Here is a 25,554-nt window from a genome sequence, read left to right on the forward strand (position 1 = left end):
CACTGGAACACTGTGTGTGTGTGTAACACTGGAGCACTGTGTGTGTAACACTGGAGCACTGTGTGTGTGAGTATAACACTGGAGCACTGTGTGTATGTGAGTATAACACTGGGGCACTCTGTGTGTGTGTGTGAGTGTAACACTGGGGCACTCTGTGTGTGTAACACTGGGGCACTGTGTGTGTGTGTAACACTGGAGCACTCTGTGTGTGTGTGTAACACTGGAGCACTGTGTGTGTGTGTGTAACACTGGAGCACTGTGTGTGTGTGTAACACTGGAGCACTGTGTGTGTGCAACACTGGAGCACTGTGTGTGTGAGTGTAACACTGGGGCACTCTGTGTGTGTGTGTGTAACACTGGAGCACTGTGTGTGTAACACTGGGGCACTGTGTGTTTGTAACACTGGAGCACTGTGTGTGTGTGTAACACTGGAGCACTGTGTGTGTGTGTGTGTAACACTGGAGCACTCTGTGTGTGTGTGTAACACTGGGGCACTGTGTGTGTGTGTAACACTGGAGCACTGTGTGTGTGTAACACTGGAGCACTGTGTGTGTGTGTAACACTGGAGCACTGTGTGTGTGTAACACTGGAGCACTGTGTGTGTGTAACACTGGAGCACTGTGTGTGTGTAACACTGGAGCACTGTGTGTGTGTAACACTGGAGCACTGTGTGTATGTGTGTAACACTGGAGCACTGTGTGTATGTGTGTAACACTGGATCACTGTGTGTGTGTGTAACACTGGAGCACTGTTTGTGTGAGTGTAACACTGGGGCACTGTGTTTGTGTGTGTAACACTGGAGCACTGTGTGTGTGTAACACTGGATCACTGTGTGTGTGTGTAACACTGGATCACTGTATGTGTGTGTGTAACACTGGAGCACTGTATGTGTGAGTGTAACACTGGGGCACTGTGTGTGTGTAACACTGGAGCACTGTGTGTGTGTGTGTGTAACACTGGAGCACTGTGTGTGTAACACTGGAGCACTGTGTGTGTAAGACTGGAGCACTGTGTGTGTGTGTGAGTATAACACTGGGGCACTCGGTGTGTGTGTGAGTGTAACACTGGGGCACTCTGTGTGTGTGTGTAACACTGGAGTACTGTGTGTGTAACACTGGATCACTGTGTGTGTGTAACACTGGATCACTGTGTGTGTAACACTGGAGCACTCTGTGTGTGAGTGTAACACTGGGGCACTGTGTGTGTGTAACACTGGGGCACTGTGTGTGAGTGTAACACTAGAGCACTGTGTGTGTGTAACACTGGGGCACTGTGTGTGTGTAACACTGGGACACTGTGTGTGTGTGTAACACTGGAGCACTGTGTGTGTAACACTGGAGCACTGTGTGTGTGTGAGTATAACACTGGAGCACTGTGTGTATGTGAGTATAACACTGGGGCACTCTGTGTGTGTGTGTGAGTGTAACACTGGGGCACTCTGTGTGTGTAACACTGGGGCACTGTGTGTGTGTGTAACACTGGAGCACTCTGTGTGTGTGTAACACTGGAGCACTGTGTGTGTGTAACACTGGAGCACTGTGTGTGTGTGTAACACTGGGGCACTGTGTGTGTGTGTAACACTGGAGCACTGTGTGTGTTTGTAACACTAGAGCACTGTGTGTGTGTGTGTAACACTGGAGCACTGTGTGTGTGTAACACTGGAGCACTGTGTGTGTGTAACACTGGATCACTGTGTGTGTGTGTGACAATGGATCACTGTGTGTGTGTGTGTGACAATGGATCACTGTGTGTGTGTGTAACACTGGAGCACTGTTTGTGTGTGTGTAACACTGGAGCACTGTGTGTGTAACACTGGATCACTGTGTGTGTGTGTAACACTGGAGCACTGTGTTGATGTAACACTGGAGCACTGTGTGTGTGTAACACTGGAGCACTGTGTGTATGTAACACTGGGGCACTGTGTGTGTGTGTAACACTGGAGCACTGTGTGTGTAACACTGGAGCACTGTGTGTGTGTGTGTAACACTGGAGCACTGTGTGTGTGTAACACTGGAGCACTGTGTGTGTGTGTAACACTGGAGCACTGTGTGTGTGTGTAACACTGGAGCACTGTGTGTGTGTGTAACACTGGAGCACTGTGTGTGTGTGTGTAACACTGGAGCACTGTGTGTGTGTGTAACACTGGGGCACTGTGTGTGTGTAACACTGGGGCACTGTGTGTGTGTAACACTGGGGCACTGTGTGTGTGTGTAACACTGGAGCACTGTGATTGTAACACTGGAGCACTGTGATTGTAACACTGGAGCACTGTGATTGTAACACTGGAGCACTGTGTGTGTGTGTGTAACACTGGAGCACTGTGTGTGTGTGTGTAACACTGGAGCACTGTGTGTGTGTGTAACACTGGAGCACTGTGTGTGTGTGTAACACTAGAGCACTGTGTGTGTGTGTGTGTAACACTGGAGCACTGTGTGTGTGTGTGTGTAACACTGGAGCACTGTGTGTGTGTAACACTGGAGCAGTGTGTGTGTGTGTGTGTAACACTGGAGCACTGTGTGTGTAACACTGGAGCACTGTGTGTGTAAGACTGGAGCACTGTGTGTGTGTGTGTGAGTATAACACTGGGGCACTCTGTGTGTGTGTGAGTGTAACACTGGGGCACTCTGTGTGTGTGTGTAACACTGGAGTACTGTGTGTGTAACACTGGATCACTGTGTGTGTGTAACACTGGATCACTGTGTGTGTAACACTGGAGCACTCTGTGTGTGAGTGTAACACTGGGGCACTGTGTGTGTGTAACACTGGGGCACTGTGTGTGAGTGTAACACTAGAGCACTGTGTGTGTGTAACACTGGGGCACTGTGTGTGTGTAACACTGGAACACTGTGTGTGTGTGTAACACTGGAGCACTGTGTGTGTAACACTGGAGCACTGTGTGTGTGAGTATAACACTGGAGCACTGTGTGTATGTAAGTATAACACTGGGGCACTCTGTGTGTGTGTGTGAGTGTAACACTGGGGCACTCTGTGTGTGTAACACTGGGGCACTGTGTGTGTGTGTAACACTGGAGCACTCTGTGTGTGTGTGTAACACTGGAGCACTGTGTGTGTGTAACACTGGAGCACTGTGTGTGTGTGTAACACTGGAGCACTTTGTGTGTGCAACACTGGAGCACTGTGTGTGTGAGTGTAACACTGGGGCACTCTGTGTGTGTGTGTGTAACACTGGAGCACTGTGTGTGTAACACTGGGGCACTGTGTGTTTGTAACACTGGAGCACTGTGTGTGTGTGTAACACTGGAGCACTGTGTGTGTGTGTGTGTAACACTGGAGCACTCTGTGTGTGTGTGTAACACTGGGGCACTGTGTGTGTGTGTAACACTGGAGCACTGTGTGTGTGTGACACTGGAGCACTGTGTGTGTGTGTAACACTGGAGCACTGTGTGTGTGTAACACTGGAGCACTGTGTGTGTGTAACACTGGAGCACTGTGTGTGTGTAACACTGGAGCACTGTGTGTGTGTAACACTGGAGCACTGTGTGTATGTGTGTAACACTGGAGCACTGTGTGTATGTGTGTAACACTGGATCACTGTGTGTGTGTGTAACACTGGAGCACTGTTTGTGTGAGTGTAACACTGGGGCACTGTGTTTGTGTGTGTAACACTGGAGCACTGTGTGTGTGTAACACTGGATCACTGTGTGTGTGTGTAACACTGGATCACTGTGTGTGTGTGTGTAACACTGGAGCACTGTATGTGTGAGTGTAACACTGGGGCACTGTGTGTGTGTAACACTGGAGCACTGTGTGTGTGTGTGTAACACTGGAGCACTGTGTGTGTAACACTGGAGCACTGTGTGTGTAAGACTGGAGCACTGTGTGTGTGTGTGAGTATAACACTGGGGCACTCGGTGTGTGTGTGAGTGTAACACTGGGGCACTCTGTGTGTGTGTGTAACACTGGAGTACTGTGTGTGTAACACTGGATCACTGTGTGTGTGTAACACTGGATCACTGTGTGTGTAACACTGGAGCACTCTGTGTGTGAGTGTAACACTGGGGCACTGTGTGTGTGTAACACTGGGGCACTGTGTGTGAGTGTAACACTAGCGCACTGTGTGTGTGTAACACTGGGGCACTGTGTGTGTGTAACACTGGGACACTGTGTGTGTGTAACACTGGAGCACTGTGTGTGTAACACTGGAGCACTGTGTGTGTGTGAGTATAACACTGGAGCACTGTGTGTATGTGAGTATAACACTGGGGCACTCTGTGTGTGTGTGTGAGTGTAACACTGGGGCACTCTGTGTGTGTAACACTGGGGCACTGTGTGTGTGTGTAACACTGGAGCACTCTGTGTGTGTGTGTAACACTGGAGCACTGTGTGTGTGTAACACTGGAGCACTGTGTGTGTGTGTAACACTGGGGCACTGTGTGTGTGTGTAACACTGGAGCACTGTGTGTGTTTGTAACACTAGAGCACTGTGTGTGTGTGTGTAACACTGGAGCACTGTGTGTGTGTAACACTGGAGCACTGTGTGTGTGTAACACTGGATCACTGTGTGTGTGTGTGACAATGGATCACTGTGTGTGTGTGTGTGACAATGGATCACTGTGTGTGTGTGTAACACTGGAGCACTGTTTGTGTGTGTGTAACACTGGAGCACTGTGTGTGTAACACTGGATCACTGTGTGTGTGTGTAACACTGGAGCACTGTGTTGATGTAACACTGGAGCACTGTGTGTGTGTAACACTGGAGCACTGTGTATGTAACACTGGGGCACTGTGTGTGTGTGTAACACTGGAGCACTGTGTGTGTAACACTGGAGCACTGTGTGTGTGTGTGTAACACTGGAGCACTGTGTGTGTGTAACACTGGAGCACTGTGTGTGTGTGTAACACTGGAGCACTGTGTGTGTGTGTAACACTGGAGCACTGTGTGTGTGTGTAACACTGGAGCACTGTGTGTGTGTGTGTAACACTGGAGCACTGTGTGTGTGTGTAACACTGGGGCACTGTGTGTGTGTAACACTGGGGCACTGTGTGTGTGTAACACTGGGGCACTGTGTGTGTGTGTAACACTGGAGCACTGTGATTGTAACACTGGAGCACTGTGATTGTAACACTGGAGCACTGTGATTGTAACACTGGAGCACTCTGTGTGTGTGTGTAACACTGGAGCACTGTGTGTGTGTGTGTAACACTGGAGCACTGTGTGTGTGTGTAACACTGGAGCACTGTGTGTGTGTGTGTGTAACACTAGAGCACTGTGTGTGCGTGTGTGTAACACTGGAGCACTGTGTGTGTGTGTGTGTAACACTGGAGCACTGTGTGTGTGTAACACTGGAGCAGTGTGTGTGTGTGTGTGTAACACTGGAGCACTGTGTGTGTAACACTGGAGCACTGTGTGTGTAAGACTGGAGCACTGTGTGTGTGTGTGAGTATAACACTGGGGCACTCTGTGTGTGTGTGAGTGTAACACTGGGGCACTCTGTGTGTGTGTGTAACACTGGAGTACTGTGTGTGTAACACTGGATCACTGTGTGTGTGTAACACTGGATCACTGTGTGTGTAACACTGGAGCACTCTGTGTGTGAGTGTAACACTGGGGCACTGTGTGTGTGTAACACTGGGGCACTGTGTGTGAGTGTAACACTAGAGCACTGTGTGTGTGTAACACTGGGGCACTGTGTGTGTGTAACACTGGAACACTGTGTGTGTGTGTAACACTGGAGCACTGTGTGTGTAACACTGGAGCACTGTGTGTGTGAGTATAACACTGGAGCACTGTGTGTATGTGAGTATAACACTGGGGCACTCTGTGTGTGTGTGTGAGTGTAACACTGGGGCACTCTGTGTGTGTAACACTGGGGCACTGTGTGTGTGTGTAACACTGGAGCACTCTGTGTGTGTGTGTAACACTGGAGCACTGTGTGTGTGTAACACTGGAGCACTGTGTGTGTGTGTAACACTGGGGCACTGTGTGTGTGTGTAACACTGGAGCACTGTGTGTGTTTGTAACACTGGAGCACTGTGTGTGTGTGTGTAACACTGGAGCACTGTGTGTGTGTAACACTGGAGCACTGTGTGTGTGTAACACTGGATCACTGTGTGTGTGTGTGACAATGGATCACTGTGTGTGTGTGTGTGACAATGGATCACTGTGTGTGTGTGTAACACTGGAGCACTGTTTGTGTGTGTGTAACACTGGAGCACTGTGTGTGTGTAACACTGGAGCACTGTGTGTGTGTGTAACACTGGAGCACTGTGTGTGTGTGTAACACTGGAGCACTGTGTGTGTGTGTGTAACACTGGAGCACTGTGTGTGTGTGTGTAACACTGGAGCACTGTGTGTGTGTGTAACACTGGGGCACTGTGTGTGTGTAACACTGGGGCACTGTGTGTGTGTAACACTGGGGCACTGTGTGTGTGTGTAACACTGGAGCACTGTGATTGTAACACTGGAGCACTGTGATTGTAACACTGGAGCACTGTGATTGTAACACTGGAGCACTGTGTGTGTGTGTGTAACACTGGAGCACTGTGTGTGTGTGTAACACTGGAGCACTGTGTGTGTGTGTGTGTGTAACACTGGAGCACTGTGTGTGTGTAACACTGGAGCACTGTGTGTGTGTGTGTAACACTGGAGCACTGTGTGTGTGTGTGTAACACTAGAGCACTGTGTGTGTGTGTGTGTAACACTGGAGCACTGTGTGTGTGTGTAACACTGGAGCACTGTGTGTGTGTAACACTGGAGCACTGTGTGTGTGTGTGTAACACTGGAGCACTGTGTGTGTAACACTGGAGCACTGTGTGTGTAAGACTGGAGCACTGTGTGTGTGTGTGAGTATAACACTGGGGCACTCTGTGTGTGTGTGAGTGTAACACTGGGGCACTCTGTGTGTGTGTGTAACACTGGAGTACTGTGTGTGTAACACTGGATCACTGTGTGTGTGTAACACTGGATCACTGTGTGTGTAACACTGGAGCACTCTGTGTGTGAGTGTAACACTGGGGCACTGTGTGTGTGTAACACTGGGGCACAGTGTGTGAGTGTAACACTAGAGCACTGTGTGTGTGTAACACTGGGGCACTGTGTGTGTGTAACACTGGAACACTGTGTGTGTGTGTGTGTAACACTGGAGCACTGTGTGTGTAACACTGGAGCACTGTGTGTGTGAGTATAACACTGGAGCACTGTGTGTATGTGAGTATAACACTGGGGCACTCTGTGTGTGTGTGTGAGTGTAACACTGGGGCACTCTGTGTGTGTAACACTGGGGCACTGTGTGTGTGTGTAACACTGGGGCACTGTGTGTGTGTGTAACACTGGAGCACTCTGTGTGTGTGTGTAACACTGGAGCACTGTGTGTGTTTGTAACACTGGAGCACTGTGTGTGTGTGTAACACTGGAGCACTGTGTGTGTGTAACACTGGAGCACTGTGTGTGTGTAACACTGGATCACTGTGTGTGTGTAACACTGGAGCACTGTGTTGATGTAACACTGGGGAACTGTGTGTGTAACCCTGGAGCACTGTGTGTGTGTAACACTGGAGCACTGTGTGTGTGTAACACTGGAGCACTGTGTGTATGTAACACTGGGGCACTGTGTGTGTGTGTAACACTGGAGCACTGTGTGTGTGTAACACTGGAGCACTGTGTGTGTGTAACACTGGAGCACTGTGTGTGTGTGTAACACTGGAGCACTGTGTGTGTGTGTAACACTGGAGCACTGTGTGTGTGTGTAACACTGGAGCACTGTGTGTGTGTGTGTGTAACACTGGAGCACTGTGTGTGTGTGTGTGTAACACTGGAGCACTGTGTGTGTGTAACACTGGAGCACTGTGTGTGTGTGTAACACTGGAGCACTGTGTGTGTGTGTAACACTGGAGCACTGTGTGTGTGTGTGTGTAACACTGGAGCACTGTGTGTGTGTGTGTAACACTGGAGCACTGTGTGTGTGTAACACTGGGGCACTGTGTGTGTGTAACACTGGAGCACTGTGATTGTAACACTGGAGCACTGTGATTGTAACACTGGAGCACTGTGTGTGTGTGTGCAACACTGGAGCACTGTGTGTGTGTGTGTAACACTGGAGCACTGTGTGTGTGTGTAACACTGGAGCACTGTGTGTGTGTGTGTGTGTAACACTAGAGCACTGTGTGTGTGTGTGTGTAACACTGGAGCACTGTGTGTGTGTGTGTGTAACACTGGAGCACTGTGTGTGTGTAACACTGGAGCAGTGTGTGTGTGTGTGTGTAACACTGGAGCACTGTGTGTGTAACACTGGAGCACTGTGTGTGTAAGACTGGAGCACTGTGTGTGTGTGTGTGAGTATAACACTGGGGCACTCTGTGTGTGTGTGAGTGTAACACTGGGGCACTCTGTGTGTGTGTGTAACACTGGAGTACTGTGTGTGTAACACTGGATCACTGTGTGTGTGTAACACTGGATCACTGTGTGTGTAACACTGGAGCAGTCTGTGTGTGAGTGTAACACTGGGGCACTGTGTGTGTGTAACACTGGGGCACTGTGTGTGAGTGTAACACTAGAGCACTGTGTGTGTGTAACACTGGGGCACTGTGTGTGTGTAACACTGGAACACTGTGTGTGTGTGTAACACTGGAGCACTGTGTGTGTAACACTGGAGCACTGTGTGTGTGAGTATAACACTGGAGCACTGTGTGTATGTGAGTATAACACTGGGGCACTCTGTGTGTGTGTGTGAGTGTAACACTGGGGCACTCTGTGTGTGTAACACTGGGGCACTGTGTGTGTGTGTAACACTGGAGCACTCTGTGTGTGTGTGTAACACTGGAGCACTGTGTGTGTGTAACACTGGAGCACTGTGTGTGTGTGTAACACTGGGGCACTGTGTGTGTGTGTAACACTGGAGCACTGTGTGTGTTTGTAACACTGGAGCACTGTGTGTGTGTGTGTAACACTGGAGCACTGTGTGTGTGTAACACTGGAGCACTGTGTGTGTGTAACACTGGATCACTGTGTGTGTGTGTGACAATGGATCACTGTGTGTGTGTGTGTGACAATGGATCACTGTGTGTGTGTGTAACACTGGAGCACTGTTTGTGTGTGTGTAACACTGGAGCACTGTGTGTGTGTAACACTGGAGCACTGTGTGTGTGTGTAACACTGGAGCACTGTGTGTGTGTGTAACACTGGAGCACTGTGTGTGTGTGTGTAACACTGGAGCACTGTGTGTGTGTGTGTAACACTGGAGCACTGTGTGTGTGTGTAACACTGGGGCACTGTGTGTGTGTAACACTGGGGCACTGTGTGTGTGTAACACTGGGGCACTGTGTGTGTGTGTAACACTGGAGCACTGTGATTGTAACACTGGAGCACTGTGATTGTAACACTGGAGCACTGTGATTGTAACACTGGAGCACTGTGTGTGTGTGTGTAACACTGGAGCACTGTGTGTGTGTGTGTGTGTAACACTGGAGCACTGTGTGTGTGTGTAACACTGGAGCACTGTGTGTGTGTGTAACACTGGAGCACTGTGTGTGTGTAACACTGGAGCACTGTGTGTGTGTGTGTAACACTGGAGCACTGTGTGTGTGTGTGTAACACTAGAGCACTGTGTGTGTGTGTGTGTGTAACACTGGAGCACTGTGTGTGTGTGTGTGTGTAACACTGGAGCACTGTGTGTGTGTAACACTGGAGCACTGTGTGTGTGTGTGTAACACTGGAGCACTGTGTGTGTAACACTGGAGCACTGTGTGTGTAAGACTGGAGCACTGTGTGTGTGTGTGAGTATAACACTGGGGCACTCTGTGTGTGTGTGAGTGTAACACTGGGGCACTCTGTGTGTGTGTGTAACACTGGAGTACTGTGTGTGTAACACTGGATCACTGTGTGTGTGTAACACTGGATCACTGTGTGTGTAACACTGGAGCACTCTGTGTGTGAGTGTAACACTGGGGCACTGTGTGTGTGTAACACTGGGGCACTGTGTGTGTGTAACACTGGAACACTGTGTGTGTGTGTGTAACACTGGAGCACTGTGTGTGTAACACTGGAGCACTGTGTGTGTGAGTATAACACTGGAGCACTGTGTGTATGTGAGTATAACACTGGGGCACTCTGTGTGTGTGTGTGAGTGTAACACTGGGGCACTCTGTGTGTGTAACACTGGGGCACTGTGTGTGTGTGTAACACTGGAGCACTCTGTGTGTGTGTGTAACACTGGAGCACTGTGTGTGTTTGTAACACTGGAGCACTGTGTGTGTGTGTAACACTGGAGCACTGTGTGTGTGTAACACTGGATCACTGTGTGTGTGTAACACTGGATCACTGTGTGTGTGTAACACTGGAGCACTGTGTTGATGTAACACTGGGGAACTGTGTGTGTAACCCTGGAGCACTGTGTGTGTGTAACACTGGAGCACTGTGTGTGTGTAACACTGGAGCACTGTGTGTATGTAACACTGGGGCACTGTGTGTGTGTGTAACACTGGAGCACTGTGTGTGTGTAACACTGGAGCACTGTGTGTGTGTAACACTGGAGCACTGTGTGTGTGTGTAACACTGGAGCACTGTGTGTGTGTGTAACACTGGAGCACTGTGTGTGTGTGTAACACTGGAGCACTGTGTGTGTGTGTGTGTAACACTGGAGCACTGTGTGTGTGTGTGTGTAACACTGGAGCACTGTGTGTGTGTAACACTGGAGCACTGTGTGTGTGTGTGTGTAACACTGGAGCACTGTGTGTGTGTGTAACACTGGAGCACTGTGTGTGTGTGTGTGTAACACTGGAGCACTGTGTGTGTGTGTGTAACACTGGAGCACTGTGTGTGTGTGTAACACTGGGGCACTGTGTGTGTGTAACACTGGGGCACTGTGTGTGTGTAACACTGGGGCACTGTGTGTGTGTGTAACACTGGAGCACTGTGATTGTAACACTGGAGCACTGTGATTGTAACACTGGAGCACTGTGATTGTAACACTGGAGCACTGTGTGTGTGTGTAACACTGGAGCACTGTGTGTGTGTGTGTAACACTGGAGCACTGTGTGTGTGTGTAACACTGGAGCACTGTGTGTGTGTGTGTGTGACACTGGAGCACTGTGTGTGTGTAACACTGGAGCACTGTGTGTGTGTGTGTAACACTGGAGCACTGTGTGTGTGTGTGTAACACTAGAGCACTGTGTGTGTGTGTGTAACACTGGAGCACTGTGTGTGTGTGTGTGTAACACGGACGGGCAACTCTGTCGTGGACAGCGCTGTGGGGGGAGATCCAATTTTGATTGGCTCCTCCCCTCATGGCATATGTGTCCACCACAGGGGCTAAACGGGGGCTCTGGACGGGTGCGAGGGGCTGGTAACCCCTTCACCTTCAATTAATTACCACGAAACCACGAATTAAACTGAAATATGTAACAACTAAGCTTGTGCCGGAGGCCCCGGGGGGCCAGGCGTCTATGACGTCTCCTGGCCAAACCTCAATTGGCGGAGCCAGGAGATTGAATACCTACCCTCGGGGCTACTCCAGAAACAACGAAAAGCCACTACGGGTGGCCACGTGGAATGTTCGAACGCTCACTGCAGAGGAGAGGCTGCCACTCCTCTGTCGGGAGCTGGACCGGTACCGCCTGGATCTATGCGGCATTCAGGAGGTCCGGTGGACCGGCTCTAGCTCCTGCCACCATGAGGGGTGGACAGTCCTCTACTCGGGGCAGCAGACTGCAAAACAACAGGGTGTGGGTCTTCTTTTGAACAAAAGAATGAAGGGGGCGTGGGAGCGTGGTGGTGAGGTGTGGGAAGCTGTAAGCCCCAGGCTACTTTGGGCTCGCCTTCCCATCAACCGGAGGCGAGGAATGGTGGTCGTGGTTACTTATGCCCCCACCGAAGATGAACATCCGTGGAGGGATGCAGGCAAAGCCGATGAGTCAGATGCCTTCTATGACCTCCTGTCACAGGTGCTGGCTAAAGTGGCCCCTCGGGATAGAGTCATCATGTTGGGTGACTTCAATGCCCGAGTTGGTCATGATGCTGGCACCTGGTCTGGAGTGATTGGAGGGCATGGGCCAGATCAGCTCAATAACAATGGTAGGAGGCTGCTAGATTTTTGTGCAGCCCATGGGCTTGTAATTACCAACACGCTGTTCCGGCATCGGCGCATCCACACAACATCATGGATGCATGCCGGGTCCAAGCAAGAACATCTGCTGGACTACATAGTGACGGACCAGCGAATGCGAGCCCATGTCCTTGACACCAGGACCTACCGTGGAGCTGATCTGCCCTCTGACCATCGACTAGTCATCTGTAAGATGCGCCTGCCATTCTTCCACTCCGGTGGTGGGTGTACACCCAGGACCCCATTCCAACCTAAAGTGGCCTGGTCTCAGTTATCTGATGAAAGTTGCAAGCGAGAATTTCATCATCGCTTGCGGCTGGGATTGGCATCGTCCCCGACTCCTCCTGATGTCGAGGGTAAATGGGCGAGGTTTAGGACTGTGACTCATGCAGCTGCAATGGCTGCTTTGGGTACGCGGTCCAGACCTCCCCAGACACCCTGGCTGACAGAGGAGTTGTTCAGGATGGTTGAGAAAAAGCGACAGGCCCACTGTCATCGGCTACAGAATCCCACGTCAGAGAATGAGGAGGCTTACCGCAGCCTTCGCTCGGAGGTTCGGAGAGCCGTGAGGCGCTGCAAGGATGGGTGGTGGTCGCGGGTTGCTGAGGAGATGGAGTCTGCCTCAGTGGCCCGTGATCACAAATCTCTATTTAACTCCATCAAAAAAGTAACCTGCAGCGCCACACCTATTACCATCATTAGGGGAAAAAACGGTGATCCAATTTCCGACCCCCAGGAACAGGTTCGCAGATTTGCTGAGCATTTCTGTGAGGTCCTGGGGGAGGGAAAATCCCTCAGCCAGGAAAACATCTTGGCACAAAGTGAGGATGACCCTGCTGAGGCTGCGGTGCCTCAAATATTGGATGAAGTCACCCCCTGTGAGTGGCTGGCTGAGGTTCAATCTGCTGAGGAAGTATTGAAGGCGATCCGGAGTCTGAGACCAGGAAAGGCAGCGGGCAGAGATGATTTCCCAAGCGAAATGCTGAGGGAGGGTGGCGTTTGTGCACAGACTGCCCTATATGACATCATAACAACAGTCTGGACCACTGGACGGGTTCCGCAGGATTGGAAGGATGCCCTGGTGGTCCCCCTTTTTAAGAAGGGGGACCGCACAGACTGTAACAACTACAGGGGCATCTCACTCCTCAGTGTGCCAGGAAAGGTCCTGGCAAGGATTATTCAGCATCGCCTTGCCAGGCACGCTGAGGAGAGGCTTGCGGAGCCCCAATGCGGTTTCAGGAAAGGGCGGTCCTGCACAGATGCCATATTTTCTGTCCGTCTGCTACAGCAGAGGTGTAGGGAATTCCAACAAGACCTACATCTCTGCTTTATTGACCTGGTCAAGGCCTATGATACCATCAGTAGGCCTGGGCTCTGGGTCGTTCTTCGTGCTTTTGGAGTACCTGACCCTCTGCTCACGATCATTAAGGACCTTCATGATGGTGAGCGGGCCCGGGTAAAACTACGTGGCCGGGAGTCAGAGCCATTCCCTGTACACCTTGGGGTGCGACAGGGATGTCCTCTGGCTCCCACATTATTTAACATCTATTTTGACCACGTAGTTCGTGAAGCCTTCAATAGCTGTACCGGGGGAATCTCCATATGGTACAGATATAATGGGAGGCTAATCGATGCCCGGGTGCGGTCAAGGGATGGCTCCCTATTGCTCAACCACGTTATGTATGCTGATGATTTGGTAATAGCTGCTCAGTCAGAGGAGGAGTTGGAGACGCTGCTGCTGAGACTGGAGCGTGCCACTAAGAGGTGGGGCCTTACCATCAGCCCCACCAAAACTAAGCACCTGCCTGGGTATTTTGTACCATCGGACACTCCACCCCCACAACTCCCAATCGGTGATGGGGCAGTTGTGGAGAGAGTGGAGAGTTTCCCATACCTGGGCAGTGTGCTTATGACTGGCTCCAGTTTAACAGCAGAGGTCTCACTCCGAATCAGTCGAGCGGCAATATCTTTTCATCGGTTGCGTAACGCTGTGTGGAAGCTACCTGGTCTGTCGCTCCGCACTAAGCTTCAGGTCTTCTCGGCCACGGTCATTCCCTCCCTTCTCTACGCCTGCGAAACGTGGACCCCCCTGGTGGAACATCTTCGCCGGTTAGAAACATTTAGGCTGGCCTGCCTACGATCCATCCTGGGTTTAACCAGACTGGATTGTGTGAGGAGCTCACAAATCCTTGAAAGATCTGGGCAGGGTCCCATCGGTGAGCTCCTCCGGCAGGCAAGGCTGCGATGGCTGGGTCATGTAGCCCGCATGCCCAGCCACCGCATGCCGAAACAGCTTTTGTTTGGCCGGATTGAGGGGGCTAAGCGGGCGCGGCACGGGCTAGAGAAGAGATGGAGTGATGTGGTACAGGAGTACGTGGAGCTGAGTGGACTTGCCGATGACTGGTACCAGCGGTGTCAAGAACGGCCTCTGTGGAGGAGGCTCGTGAAGGATGCTACTGGGCAGTTGGAGGCAGTCGCCCTCCAACAACAACGGAGGGCGGAGGAGCGACGCTCACAACAACGAGTGGAACGCCGGGTGGCTAAAGCACAGCAGGTTGGCACAGTAGGGGGCACAGGTGGTGCATCAGCCAGTCATCTCAGTCAGTCGACCCGTGGCACCTGGGTCTGCCCAGTGACCTCCTGCCAGCGGGCGTTCGACACTTCACGTGGCCTCACGGTGCACATAGCCTGGCACAAGCGTCGTGGTGACGTCACCGCCAATTAGTGGCGAATGGCGGTTGTTGTTGTAACACTGGAGCACTGTGTGTAACACTGGAGCACTGTGTGTGTGTGTGTAACACTGGAGCACTGTGTGTGTGTAACACTGGAGCACTGTGTGTGTGTGTAACACTGGAGCACTGTGTGTGTGTAACACTGGAGCACTGTGTGTGTGTAACACTGGAGCACTGTGTGTGTGTGTAACACTGGAGCACTGTGTGTGTGTGTAACACTGGAGCACTGTGTGTGTGTAACACTGGAGCACTGTGTGTGTGTGTAACACTGGAGCACTGTGTGTGTGTGTAACACTGGAGCACTGTGTGCGTGTGTAACACTGGAGCACTGTGTGTGTGTAACACTGGAGCACTGTGTGTGTAACACTGGAGCACTGTGTGTGTGTAACACTGGAGCACTGTGTGTGTGTGTAACACTGGAGCACTGTGTGTGTGTGTAACACTGGAGCACTGTGTGTGTGTGTGTGTAACACTGGAGCACTGTGTGTGTGTGTGTGTAACACTGGAGCACTGTGTGTGTAACACTGGAGCACTGTGTGTGTGTGTAACACTGCAGCACTGTGTGTGTAACACTGGAGCACTGTGTGTGTGTAACACTGGAGCACTGTTTGTGTGTGTAACACTGGAGGACTGTGTGTGTGTGTAACACTGGAGCACTGTGTGTGTAACACTGGAGCACTGTGTGTGTGTGTAACACTGGAGCACTGTGTGTGTGTGTTTAACACTGGAGCACTGTGTGTGTGTAACACTGGGGAGCGGCGGTGCAGTGGTTAGCGCACTCCGGTACGAATCCCCCGACCCGGATATCTGAACCGGTCCTCATCCTTCCCTAGGTCAACTCAGCCTTAAATCGGCACTGGGGAGGTAAAAAACGGCGGAAATGTTGTTGTCCACTCGCCCTCTCGGGTGCCACGCCGGTCTCAATAGCTGCTCGCAAACAGCGCTTGCCCCGAGCAGTCTGTTGAGGCTGCACGGGGTCGAGTCTCTGTCTTGACGCGAGAGCGGCGTGTGCACGTGCGTCCGTCTAGCACTGGAGCGCCTGGGTCTGGCGGGCAGCATGGGCGAGCTGCGCGCGTGTCACGCCGAGTTCCGTGCGCTGGCGCTGTCTCGCCGCCGCCGCGCCACCCGTCGCCTCGAGGCGCTTGGCGTGCCGGAGCCGGAGCTGCTGCGCCAGCAGCAGGCGCTCATTGAGCAGGCGAGGCGCGAGCTGTTACCCCCCACACCCCCTCCCCCCCGGACCCTTTCCCCCGCAACGCGCGTGCAGTCCCATCACCGTCGTTTACGCTAGAGTATTTAGCACGTTGTGCCGAGTGGCACTCGGTCGCGTGCACAATGCGCGTGATGCTACTGTGCGAGGAGGTACACTAATACAGCAAACGAGAAGCAACCTCCTCTGTTTTATTAGCAGCGTCATGGCGCTCACGTTGGCGTGAATGCGGTCGTGTTAGCATGGAGCTGCATGTGCAACACGAGTGTGTGTGCTAACCCGTTCCGAGGCGACTGCAGGTTGCAGGCTGGGATGTCTCGTTCACTGGTAAATCTCGGAACGCGTAAGCGGTTGGTTTTATTTGGAGAGGCGGCGTAGCGCCGTTGTTTTTCAAGACATTGTAGTCACCGTAGAGAACTGTAGCGACACGACCGCACTCTACAATCGCTGGCGCCAAACTGTGCCACACGCCCTCCCACATGGCCTTGTGGAAGCTTCGATACCGATAAAAGTTCTTTCATCTTCGTTTTTCTTCTGGTTACGTACATGATGACGTACTTGTACGCCATCGGAATGGGCAAGCGGCTGACGCCGTTATCACAGCACCAGGAGCACAGAACTCTCCTTTAGCCGCAAACGCTCATGTTTCAGAATGTTGTGATCAAAACAGCAAACGTTAACGGTGTAAAGGAGTACACGGCAAAGTGGAACCGTGCTCTTTATGAAGCCAACCCACACCACGACGCTTCGAGCAAGCAGAATCGCAAAGGCACATTTAGTCCTCGGACCTAAGAGTTCTCAACCCATTCCTCTCTCCTGACCAATGCCACTTGAATCTCCCCAAGGGGTTTTGTTTTAGCGGACCCCAGTTTTACCAATTTAATTTCCCCAGGGTTTTGTACTCTTCACCTTCCCTGGCAAATCAAAAGGTGAGCGGCCTCGCACTACGCAAATCGGGCAAACGCTCGTTGCAAGCTCGTGTAAACCTGGCGCTTCGCAAGCCCCTGTCCGTGACAGCGGGCGATGGGGAAAATGCTCCGCATTCAAATGATCAGTCGTTAACCTGTCGTGGGCTGGAGTGTTCTCATTATTAACCAATTGGGTAAGGTTTGTGTGAGCGATTTATATGGAGCTCATATTTGTCTACTCAAAATTCGCCGTATGCAGTTTGAATTTACTCATATGTGGCTATGCGGTCTGACGTGGTACAACATTGTCTGGACTGAATGTGCTACCCAGCAGGCTATGCGGTCAGACGTGGTACAACATTGTGTGGACTGAATGTGCTACCCAGCAGGCTATGCGGTCTGACGTGGTACAACATTGTGTGGACTGAATGTGCTACCCAGCAGGCTGTGCGGTTGGACGTGGTACAACATTGTGTGGACTGAATGTGCTACCCAGCAGGCTGTGCGGTTGGACGTGGTACAACATTGTGTGGACTGAATGTGCTACCCAGCAGGCTATGCGGTTGGATGTGGGACAACATTGTGTGCTCTATGTACTGTGTGTACCATATTCTACTACTCTGCACGCAGCGGTCATCGTGCGGTTTCGCTTTGTGCGCCGTTTTATTGGAAGGCATTTACCGGATGAAGCGAGGGAAGCCTGCACTCGGGTACTGGGCGATTCTGGCTGGGTGGCGTTGCGTCTTGGCACCCTATTCACAATTAGAACGGCATGAGTTTAAATCTCAGCTGAGGGTAAATTCAGCCAATCATCCCTCTGGGAGTTAATACATTCAGTGATTCTTCGTGTTTTTTCGTGAGAATTCAAGGTGGTTGTTATCCAGCGGGCTGGTCCATACCGTATACCTGGTAAACATGGAACATTAGGCTGACGTTTGGCGATCGTTTGTCCAACAGTTCCAACCACATGCCAATGTTTGCCCAACGTTAATATTTACTGGGTGAATGACATTTTCCCTGCCAGCTCAGGACTGCCAATGAGTTGGATGAGCTGTGTACAGACGTGTTTTGAAGTTTTTTTTTTTAAATAATCCTTGGAACATTGATTTATAATCCCTGGAACATTGATGCAACAAGTGCATTGACCTTCAAGTTGACCATGCATAATGATAATTGTTTGAGCAAGGTCAGTTAATCCAATGCAGGCCATGGACTTGTGCGTGCCTGAGTGTGCTCATGCCATGGACTCGTGTGTATGTTGAACTTCTTTCGCACCGTACATAGCCAACCGTGCTAATTGGAGGTGCAGGGAACTTGTGTGTGTGTGTGAGGAGCGATAGTGTAGCGGTTAGCGCGCTGCGCTATGAACCTGGCGACCCGGGTTCGATTCCCGCTCACGGCCAACACCAGTGACGATTATCTGAACCGGTCCCGGGCCTCCCCTAGGTCGACTCAGCCTCAAATGAGTACCTGGTGCGGTGTGTAAACATCGCCACTGGGGAGACAAAGGCGGCCGGGCGTGGTGTTGGCCACCCACCCCCTCGTGTGCCGTGCCGGCCTTCATAGGTGCTCGCTAACAGCACTTGCCCCTACAGTCTGTTAAGGCTAAATGGGGGATCTTTATCTTTGTGTGCGCGCAAACCACGGACACGTGCGTGCCTGCGTGTGTGCAAGCTACGGACTCCTGCCTGTCTGCGTGTGTGAGTGTCTTTGTGTGTTTGCGTGCGTGTTCGTGCGTGTGTTTGCGTGTCTGAGTGTCTGCGTGTGTGTGTGTCTTTGTCTCTGTGTCTCTGTGTGTGCGTGTTCGTATGTGTGTTTGCGTGTGTGCCAGTGTCTTTGTTGTGTGTCTATCTGTGTGTGTGTGTGCACGCAGGTCCGGCAAGAGCAGACAGAGGTGGCTCAGCGCGACTGGCTGCAGATCCAGCGCGCCGCCGAGCAGGCCCAGCGCAGCTCCACCGCAGACAGCCCCGGCGAGTCCTCGGGGACCGAATACGTCATCGACGAGGACGACGATGATGACATCACAGACGACTAGACTGCGATGCCATCATTGTGCGCGAGGGAACTGGGCGGAAGACGCGCAGCGGCTGCGTGATGCCGAGTCGTTTTTGTTAATTTGGTTAGTGATAGCTTTCGAAAGTCTGACCAGGACGTGACGGTCCGCACGGTGGTGGTTTTCTCGTGCAGCGCAGCTCGACGCGATCGTTTGCAAATTACCCGTAGGGAATTTAACCGTCGGATAATTGCAAAGCAGCCCATCGGTGTGAGGCAAGTGTGTGACGTTCACTCAATACACGCAAGTGTCTCTCGTGAAGCAAGACTCGGCGAAACAATAGCGTGCAGTCGAGCAAGTACAGACGACACGGGTGCCTAGATATTGAGCACCGGTAGGATGGTCTAAACATGACAAACAGTAAAAGCTTAACACTCATTCGTGACGATCGATGAAATCGCACGTAGGGGGAGGGTAAATTGTCACATGCTTACCGTTTACTAGGTGATTAGTCACGAACCGTTCGCTGAACAAGCACTAAGAGACTGGCGCACGCATGCCTGTAGACACATGGGGGTGTGTACGTATGTATGTAAAAAAGTAATAAATGAAAACCCACAAATTAACAGAAATCTATGGGGTAAAAAAACCCCCACGTGTTTCTTGTGCAGGCATCTCGCTTGAGTGACCCGATGGAGTGGTGCCACCCCAAATGCGTTGGCTTCCCTCTGCATTACATCTAAGTGACGTGCAAGTCAACGTTTGTGAAATATCCACAAAGGCCAAGTTGAGATTCCAATGGCAGTCCCCCGTTCAGTGAGTTTCCCCTCTCTCCGATACATCAATCGGAGCGTTCACGCAGCTTCTGGCAGCGGTCCTGGAAGTTTTCAGCAGGAGCGTTCCTACTGCATTGTTGCCTTTACTTTCACGCCTTCTGTCTTCACCGTCGCTTGTTCGGGGAGAGCGTGTTGCTCAATGCGTCTTCTGCCTAGGCCGCTTGTGTAAATTCAAGCCGAGAACGGTCATGGGGCGTGCGTTTTTAGTCCGGCAGTGCGGAGGCAGCGACGGTTGGTGGATCGCGCGTGTTGAGAAACTCTGTGATGTTCGTTACGTTCAAGATGAGACTTAAAAACAAGACTATTGTTGAGCAGGGTCCTATGTTGGGATGTTTGGCCAATTCCATGCAAGGCCGTTTGGCAGGAAACCAGAGCACTTGGAGAATGTGCATGCATGCGCGTTGAGAACACTCGGAGCTCAACCCAAATTGACTCCTCGATACATTGCCGTGTTTCCATCACTAAACTACTGCAGGTGTTCCAGCAAAAGAGACGGGGGAAAGTTTTGCATTCAAAGGCAAACATTTGTCATTAAAATGTTAGTGTTGGACAAGCGCTATTATCAAGCACATGCTGACACTGTCATTTACGTTTTTGAACGAGCGGAATGATGAAGCCGACCAGTAGCTCGGGCTTGCTACCATTTCCTATTGAATCGGAACATTGCTAGGACCTTTTTGCTTGATAAATTGTCTGCTTTGAATGTCCACACACAGGCAACAAGAACAACTGCCATTTGCTACGAAGTGGCGGTGACGTCACCACAGCACCTGTGCCAGCCTATATGCACTTTAAGGCTACGTGAAGTGTCAAACGCCTGCTGGCAGGTCATGGAGAGATCCAGGTGCCATGGGTTGACTGGCCGATGCACAATCTGTGCCCCCTACAATGCCAAATTGCTGTGTTTTAGCCGCCTGGCGCTCCACTCATTGTTGTGAGCGTCACTCCTCTGCCCTCCTTTGTTGCCGGAGGGCGGTTGCCTCCAACTGCCCCGTAGCATCCTTCACGATTCTCCTCCACAGAGGCCAATCTTAACACTGCTGGTACCAGTTATTGGAAAGTCCATATCCTCTTGCACCACATAATTCCATCTCTTTTCGAGCCCGTGCTGTGTCTGTTTAGCCCCCTTTATTCAACCAAACAAAAGCTGTATGGGCATGTGTGCTCCATGACCCAGCCAACGCAGCCTTGACTCCTGGAAGAGCTCACCGATGGGACTGTCCAGATCTTTAGAGGATTTGTGAACTCACAAATCCAGCCTGGTTAAACCCAGGTTGATCGTAAGCATGGCAGCCTGAATGTTTCTAACTGGCGAAGATTAGAGGGTCTACATTTCGCAAGCATAGAGAAGGGAGGACATGACTGTGGCCGACAGAACCTGAAGCTTTGCATGACCGGGTAGCTTCCATACAGCGTTACATTGCCGATGAAAAGGTAATGCCGCTCGGCTGATTCGGAGCGACACCTCTGCTGTCAAACTGGAGCTGGTTTTTGCACACTGCCCAGGTATGGTGGAGTGTTTGATGACACAATACCCAGTCAGGTGCTTAGTTTTGGAGCGGCTGATGGTAAGGCCTCGCCTCTGGATAGCACGTTCCAGATTCAGCGGCAGCGTCTCCAACTCCTCGGTGAAAAGCAATGACTAGATCATCAGCATACATAATATGGTTGACCAATAGGGAACCATCTCTCGACCGCACCGGAGCATCGATCAGCATCCCTTTGTATCTGTACCAGATGGAAATTACTCCGGTACATCCATGGAAAGCTTAAACTACGTGGTCGAAAAAGGTGTTTAAATAATGTAGGGGCCAGAGGATAATAATGTCGCACCCCAAGGTGAACAGGGAATGGCTCTGACTTCAGGCCTCGTCGTTTTACCCGGGCCCGCTCACCATCATGAAGGTCCTTAATGATTGTGAGCCGAGTGTCAGGGACTCCGAAAGCATGAAGAACAACCCAGAGCCGAGAGGCCTCTTGATGGTATTATAGTGCCTTGACCAGGTCAATAAAGCCAGAATGAGTTGGAAGTATCCATGGTTTACCCCGCCATGCGCCAGAAGTCGGCAGTGTCGTGAGCGAGCCATAGCCAAGCCTTGTACTATTATTGTAAGTGTGGGATTACTCTCCAACACACAACCGGTGTGCTGAATTAGTAACGAATTGCCATGTTTTGTTTACGTGACTAACCTTACTAATTGGTTGTGTCGGGTGGGTTTGACGACATAATTATATGATCTAACCCAAACAAAAACCTGTATTGTGTACGCTTGCTGTTGGTTGTGGCTAGTGTTGTTATTGTAGTGGTGTCGGTTTGTTGGTGGTAATTGTGGTTGATGTTAGTGGTGGCTGTTGGTGGTAATACTTTAATATTGATCATGGTGGTGGTTGACGTTAGTGGGCAGCGGTAATGTAGCAGTTAGTGTGCCGCGCTACAAACCCGGCGACCCGAGTTCTATTCCCGTTCACGGCCAACACCGGTGATGATAATCTAGACCGGCCTCCCCTAGGTCGACTCAGCCTCAAATTAAGACAAAGGCGATCGGGCGTGGTTGTTGGCCACCGACCCCTTCGTGTACCGTGCCGGCCTTCATTGGTGCTCGCTAACAGCACTTGCCCAAACAGTCTGTAAAAGCCATACGGGGGATCTTTGTCTTTGGTTGACGTTATAGGTCGTGGTGTTAGTTGTTGGTGGTGATGGTTGTTGTTGATGGTAGTAGTGGTTGTTAGTCGTCATTGTAAGTGCCTTGGGTTTAGCTGGTGGCTGGTGGTGATTATTGTTCGTTCTGGAATTGGGCTTGTTGTTGTCGTGGTGTTTTGTGCTAGTCGTGTGCTGGTGGTGGTAGTTTGTTGTCGGGGGTATTGTTGGTTGTTTGTTTTAGTGGTGTCTGTTGGTGTTGTGGTAGTAGCGGTGGTTTATTTCTGTTGATTGTTGGTGGCTTCGTTCGTGTGGTGGTGGTTGTAAATGGTGGTTGCTGTTGGTTGTGGAGTTCTTTTTGAGGTAATTGTTGTTGGTTGTGTAGTTGTCGTTGAGGTGATTGTTGTTGGTTGTGGAGTTGTTGAGGTGATTGTTGGTTGTGGAGTTGTTGAGATGATTTGCTTGTCAGCTTCGATGTAGTCTCTGTTCACCAAGGTACCTGTACCTGACACGATAGCAATCATTGAAGACTTGGTCCAACAGGGACTGAATCCTGATGTACCAACTTTGGTGAGGCGCTGTCTTACCAACACTTACTTCATCTGGAATGGTACATTCTACAAACGAAATGAAGGCACCCTTATGGGCTCTCCCTTATCACCAGTGGTAGCGAATGTCTTCATGGAGAAATTTGAAACAGATGCCATCCTGACATCCACCCTACGTCCTTCCCTGTGGAAGAGATACGTAGATGACACTTTCGTCATCTGGCCACATGGCCAGTCAGCACTGAACCAGTTTTTCAACCACATAAATTCCATACACCCATCTATCAAATTCACCATGGAAGTGGAAAATGATGGCAAGCTACCATTCCTGGATGTTTTGATCGAGAAGAGGCCTGATGGCTCTTTGGGACATTCCGTCTACAGGAAAGCCACCCACACGGATTCCTATTGAAAGTCTGACTCCCTCATCAAAACCACACCATAGGGCCCGCTGCATCTCCGACCAGCGCCACCTAGCCAGTGAACTGGAGCACGTACACCAAGCCCTCAAGATGAATGGATACTCAGACCGCACAATCCCCAAAGCTGTAGTCCCAACCACGGGGAGACAACCATCTGAGGACCCAATCAAAACCATCACCTTGCCATACATGGCATGTGTTACCAAAAAGATTTCCAAAATCTTTAACAAACATAAGATCCAGGTCCGATTCAATACAGTACACAAAATCCGTGATTTTATCCCATCTGTAAAGGATGTCATCCAGACATGCAATACCCTGGTGTCTACAAGCTAAGTTGTGTCTGCGGCAGCAGTTACATTGGGGAAACGAAACGACATGTCTCGGACCGTGTTCGCGAACACAAGGCAGTTTTAAAACACGGCAGAACCAATACCTCTGCAGTGGCTGATCATTGTTATAACGCTGTGGGCTCGCACGATAGTTTTTTTCCGAGACCAAGGTACTCTGCAAACCTTCGGGCTACCATCAAAGATTTGTTCATGAAGCCATCCAAATGTATAAACACAGACAATTTCAACCGAGAAGATGGGTATAAGGGGCCGTCCATAAATTACGTTAAGCGATTTTGGACGATTTTTGACCCCCCCGCCCCCTCTTCACACGGCGTCACAAAAAGTCAGACACCCCCTCAAATATGACGTCACAAAGCTCTGCCCCCCCCCCCCCCAAAAAAAAAAACCTGCTTCAAATCAAATTTGATTTAAAGCTTTCGTGACTGCAGTAATTCATATCCTTAGCGCTTTCGGTAAAGTCACGTTGAAGGGAAACAACAAAACAATAAAATATATTGTTCTATATATATTTTTTGTTTTGTTGTTTTCCTTCAACGTGACTTTACCGAAAGAGCTAAGCATATGCTTCAAATCACTTTAAACTATTGTCATTGTAGTACGTATTTAATGTGGTGCTGCACTGATGTTGTAGGATACAATTTTTAATGAAAAGTGTATTTAATTAAGCAGAACGTACTCTTTGGTTCTATTCGGTAAAGTCACGTAGATAAAAAATAAAACAACAAAAATCACGACGTTTCGGCCACAACACAAGCGGCCTTCATCAGGTGAAGGGATCAGGCTGTCTCGAGGACAGCGCTGGAGTGAAACACAGCCACGCTCAGACCGCGGACCTTTAAGCTGTGTGCGAGGAAACAAGGTGCCATGACAAAGGAATTAGCATAAAAAATAGCATTTGATTGGCCGACTTAGCATAGAGGTGGTGTACGTGCGGGTGGACTTGCCGTTTGGCGCGGGGGGGGGGGGAGTTTACTTATTGATGGTGTGAAAAAGGATTTTTTAAGAGCTGCGAAAGTTTGGGGTACCATTACTTGAAAAATATACTGTACCATTGAAAATTATAATCTTAGCTCTTTCGGTACAGGGCTCCAGGCTCAGGTACAGAAACTCAAGACTCAGGTACAGAGACTCCAGATTCAGGTACAGAGACTCAAGATTCAGGTACAGAGACTCCAGACTCAGGTACAGAGACTCCAGACTCAGGTACAGAGACTCAAGATTCAGGTACAGAGACTCCAGACTCAGGTGCAGGGTTCCAGACTCAGGTACAGAGACTCCAGATTCAGGTACAGAGACTCCAGACTCAGGTACAGAGACTCCAGACTCAGGTACAGAGACTCAAGACTCAGGTACAGAGACTCCAGGCTCAGGTACAGAGACTCCAGGCTCAGGTGCAGGGTTCCAGACTCAGGTACAGAGACTCCAGACTCAGGTACAGAGACTCCAGGCATAGGTAGAGGGCTCTGTGAAGGTTGTAGACTGTAGAGTCTTAAATTACAAGCATACAGCTCCGTACCCCTGCGTTCACCTTGTAAGAAATGAGTGGAAGAGATACCCCCTAAGAACCCCCTCATCAGGCACTCTCAAGACTGCATCTCCCTACAGAGTTTCCTGGGTTTTCCAAGTGAACAAATTCAAATATTCATAATAAAGGTTTTTGGGTTAGATCGCGTTTATTTATAAATGTGTCGTAACCCTCCACCACCCGACACGGCCAATCAGCAAAACGTCGTACTCAAACTGTAAATGTGGATTAACTCTTCAACACACCGGTGGGCTGAAGTAGTGAATTATGTCTTTTGTCAACGTGACACTTTTTTTTTTGCTGATTGGCCGTGTCGGGTGGTGGAGGGTT

General features: G+C 50.6%; 2 protein-coding genes across 2 annotated transcripts in view; one reads left to right on the top strand and one right to left on the bottom strand.

The window, feature by feature from the left end:
• Window positions 1-25,554, bottom strand: part of LOC116938952 (ecotropic viral integration site 5 protein homolog) — a 583,027-nt gene that overhangs the window by 353,160 nt on the left and 204,313 nt on the right. The gene's annotated exons all lie outside the window — the stretch shown is intronic.
• On the top strand, window positions 15,530-24,364 carry LOC142913630 (protein Dr1-like). The gene is made up of 2 exons (XM_076061011.1): window positions 15,530-15,986; window positions 18,780-24,364. The coding sequence occupies exons 1-2, from the start codon at window positions 15,849-15,851 to the stop codon at window positions 18,939-18,941; spliced, it is 300 nt and encodes a 99-aa protein (XP_075917126.1). The 5' UTR covers window positions 15,530-15,848; the 3' UTR covers window positions 18,942-24,364.

Source organism: Petromyzon marinus, chromosome 5 (genome assembly GCF_048934315.1).
Source record: "Petromyzon marinus isolate PM22_M1 ecotype Great Lakes invasive population chromosome 5, UKy_Petmar_22M1.pri1.0, whole genome shotgun sequence".
Lineage (NCBI taxonomy): Eukaryota > Metazoa > Chordata > Hyperoartia > Petromyzontiformes > Petromyzontidae > Petromyzon > Petromyzon marinus.

Coding starts and splice junctions, on each gene's coding strand:
- LOC142913630 (XM_076061011.1), top strand. CDS start 15,849: ATGGGCGAGCTGCGCGCGTGTCACGCCGAGTTCCGTGCGCTGGCGCTG. Junction 15,987..18,779: donor AGCAGGCGCTCATTGAGCAG/GCGAGGCGCGAG, acceptor GTGTGCACGCAG/GTCCGGCAAGAGCAGACAGA.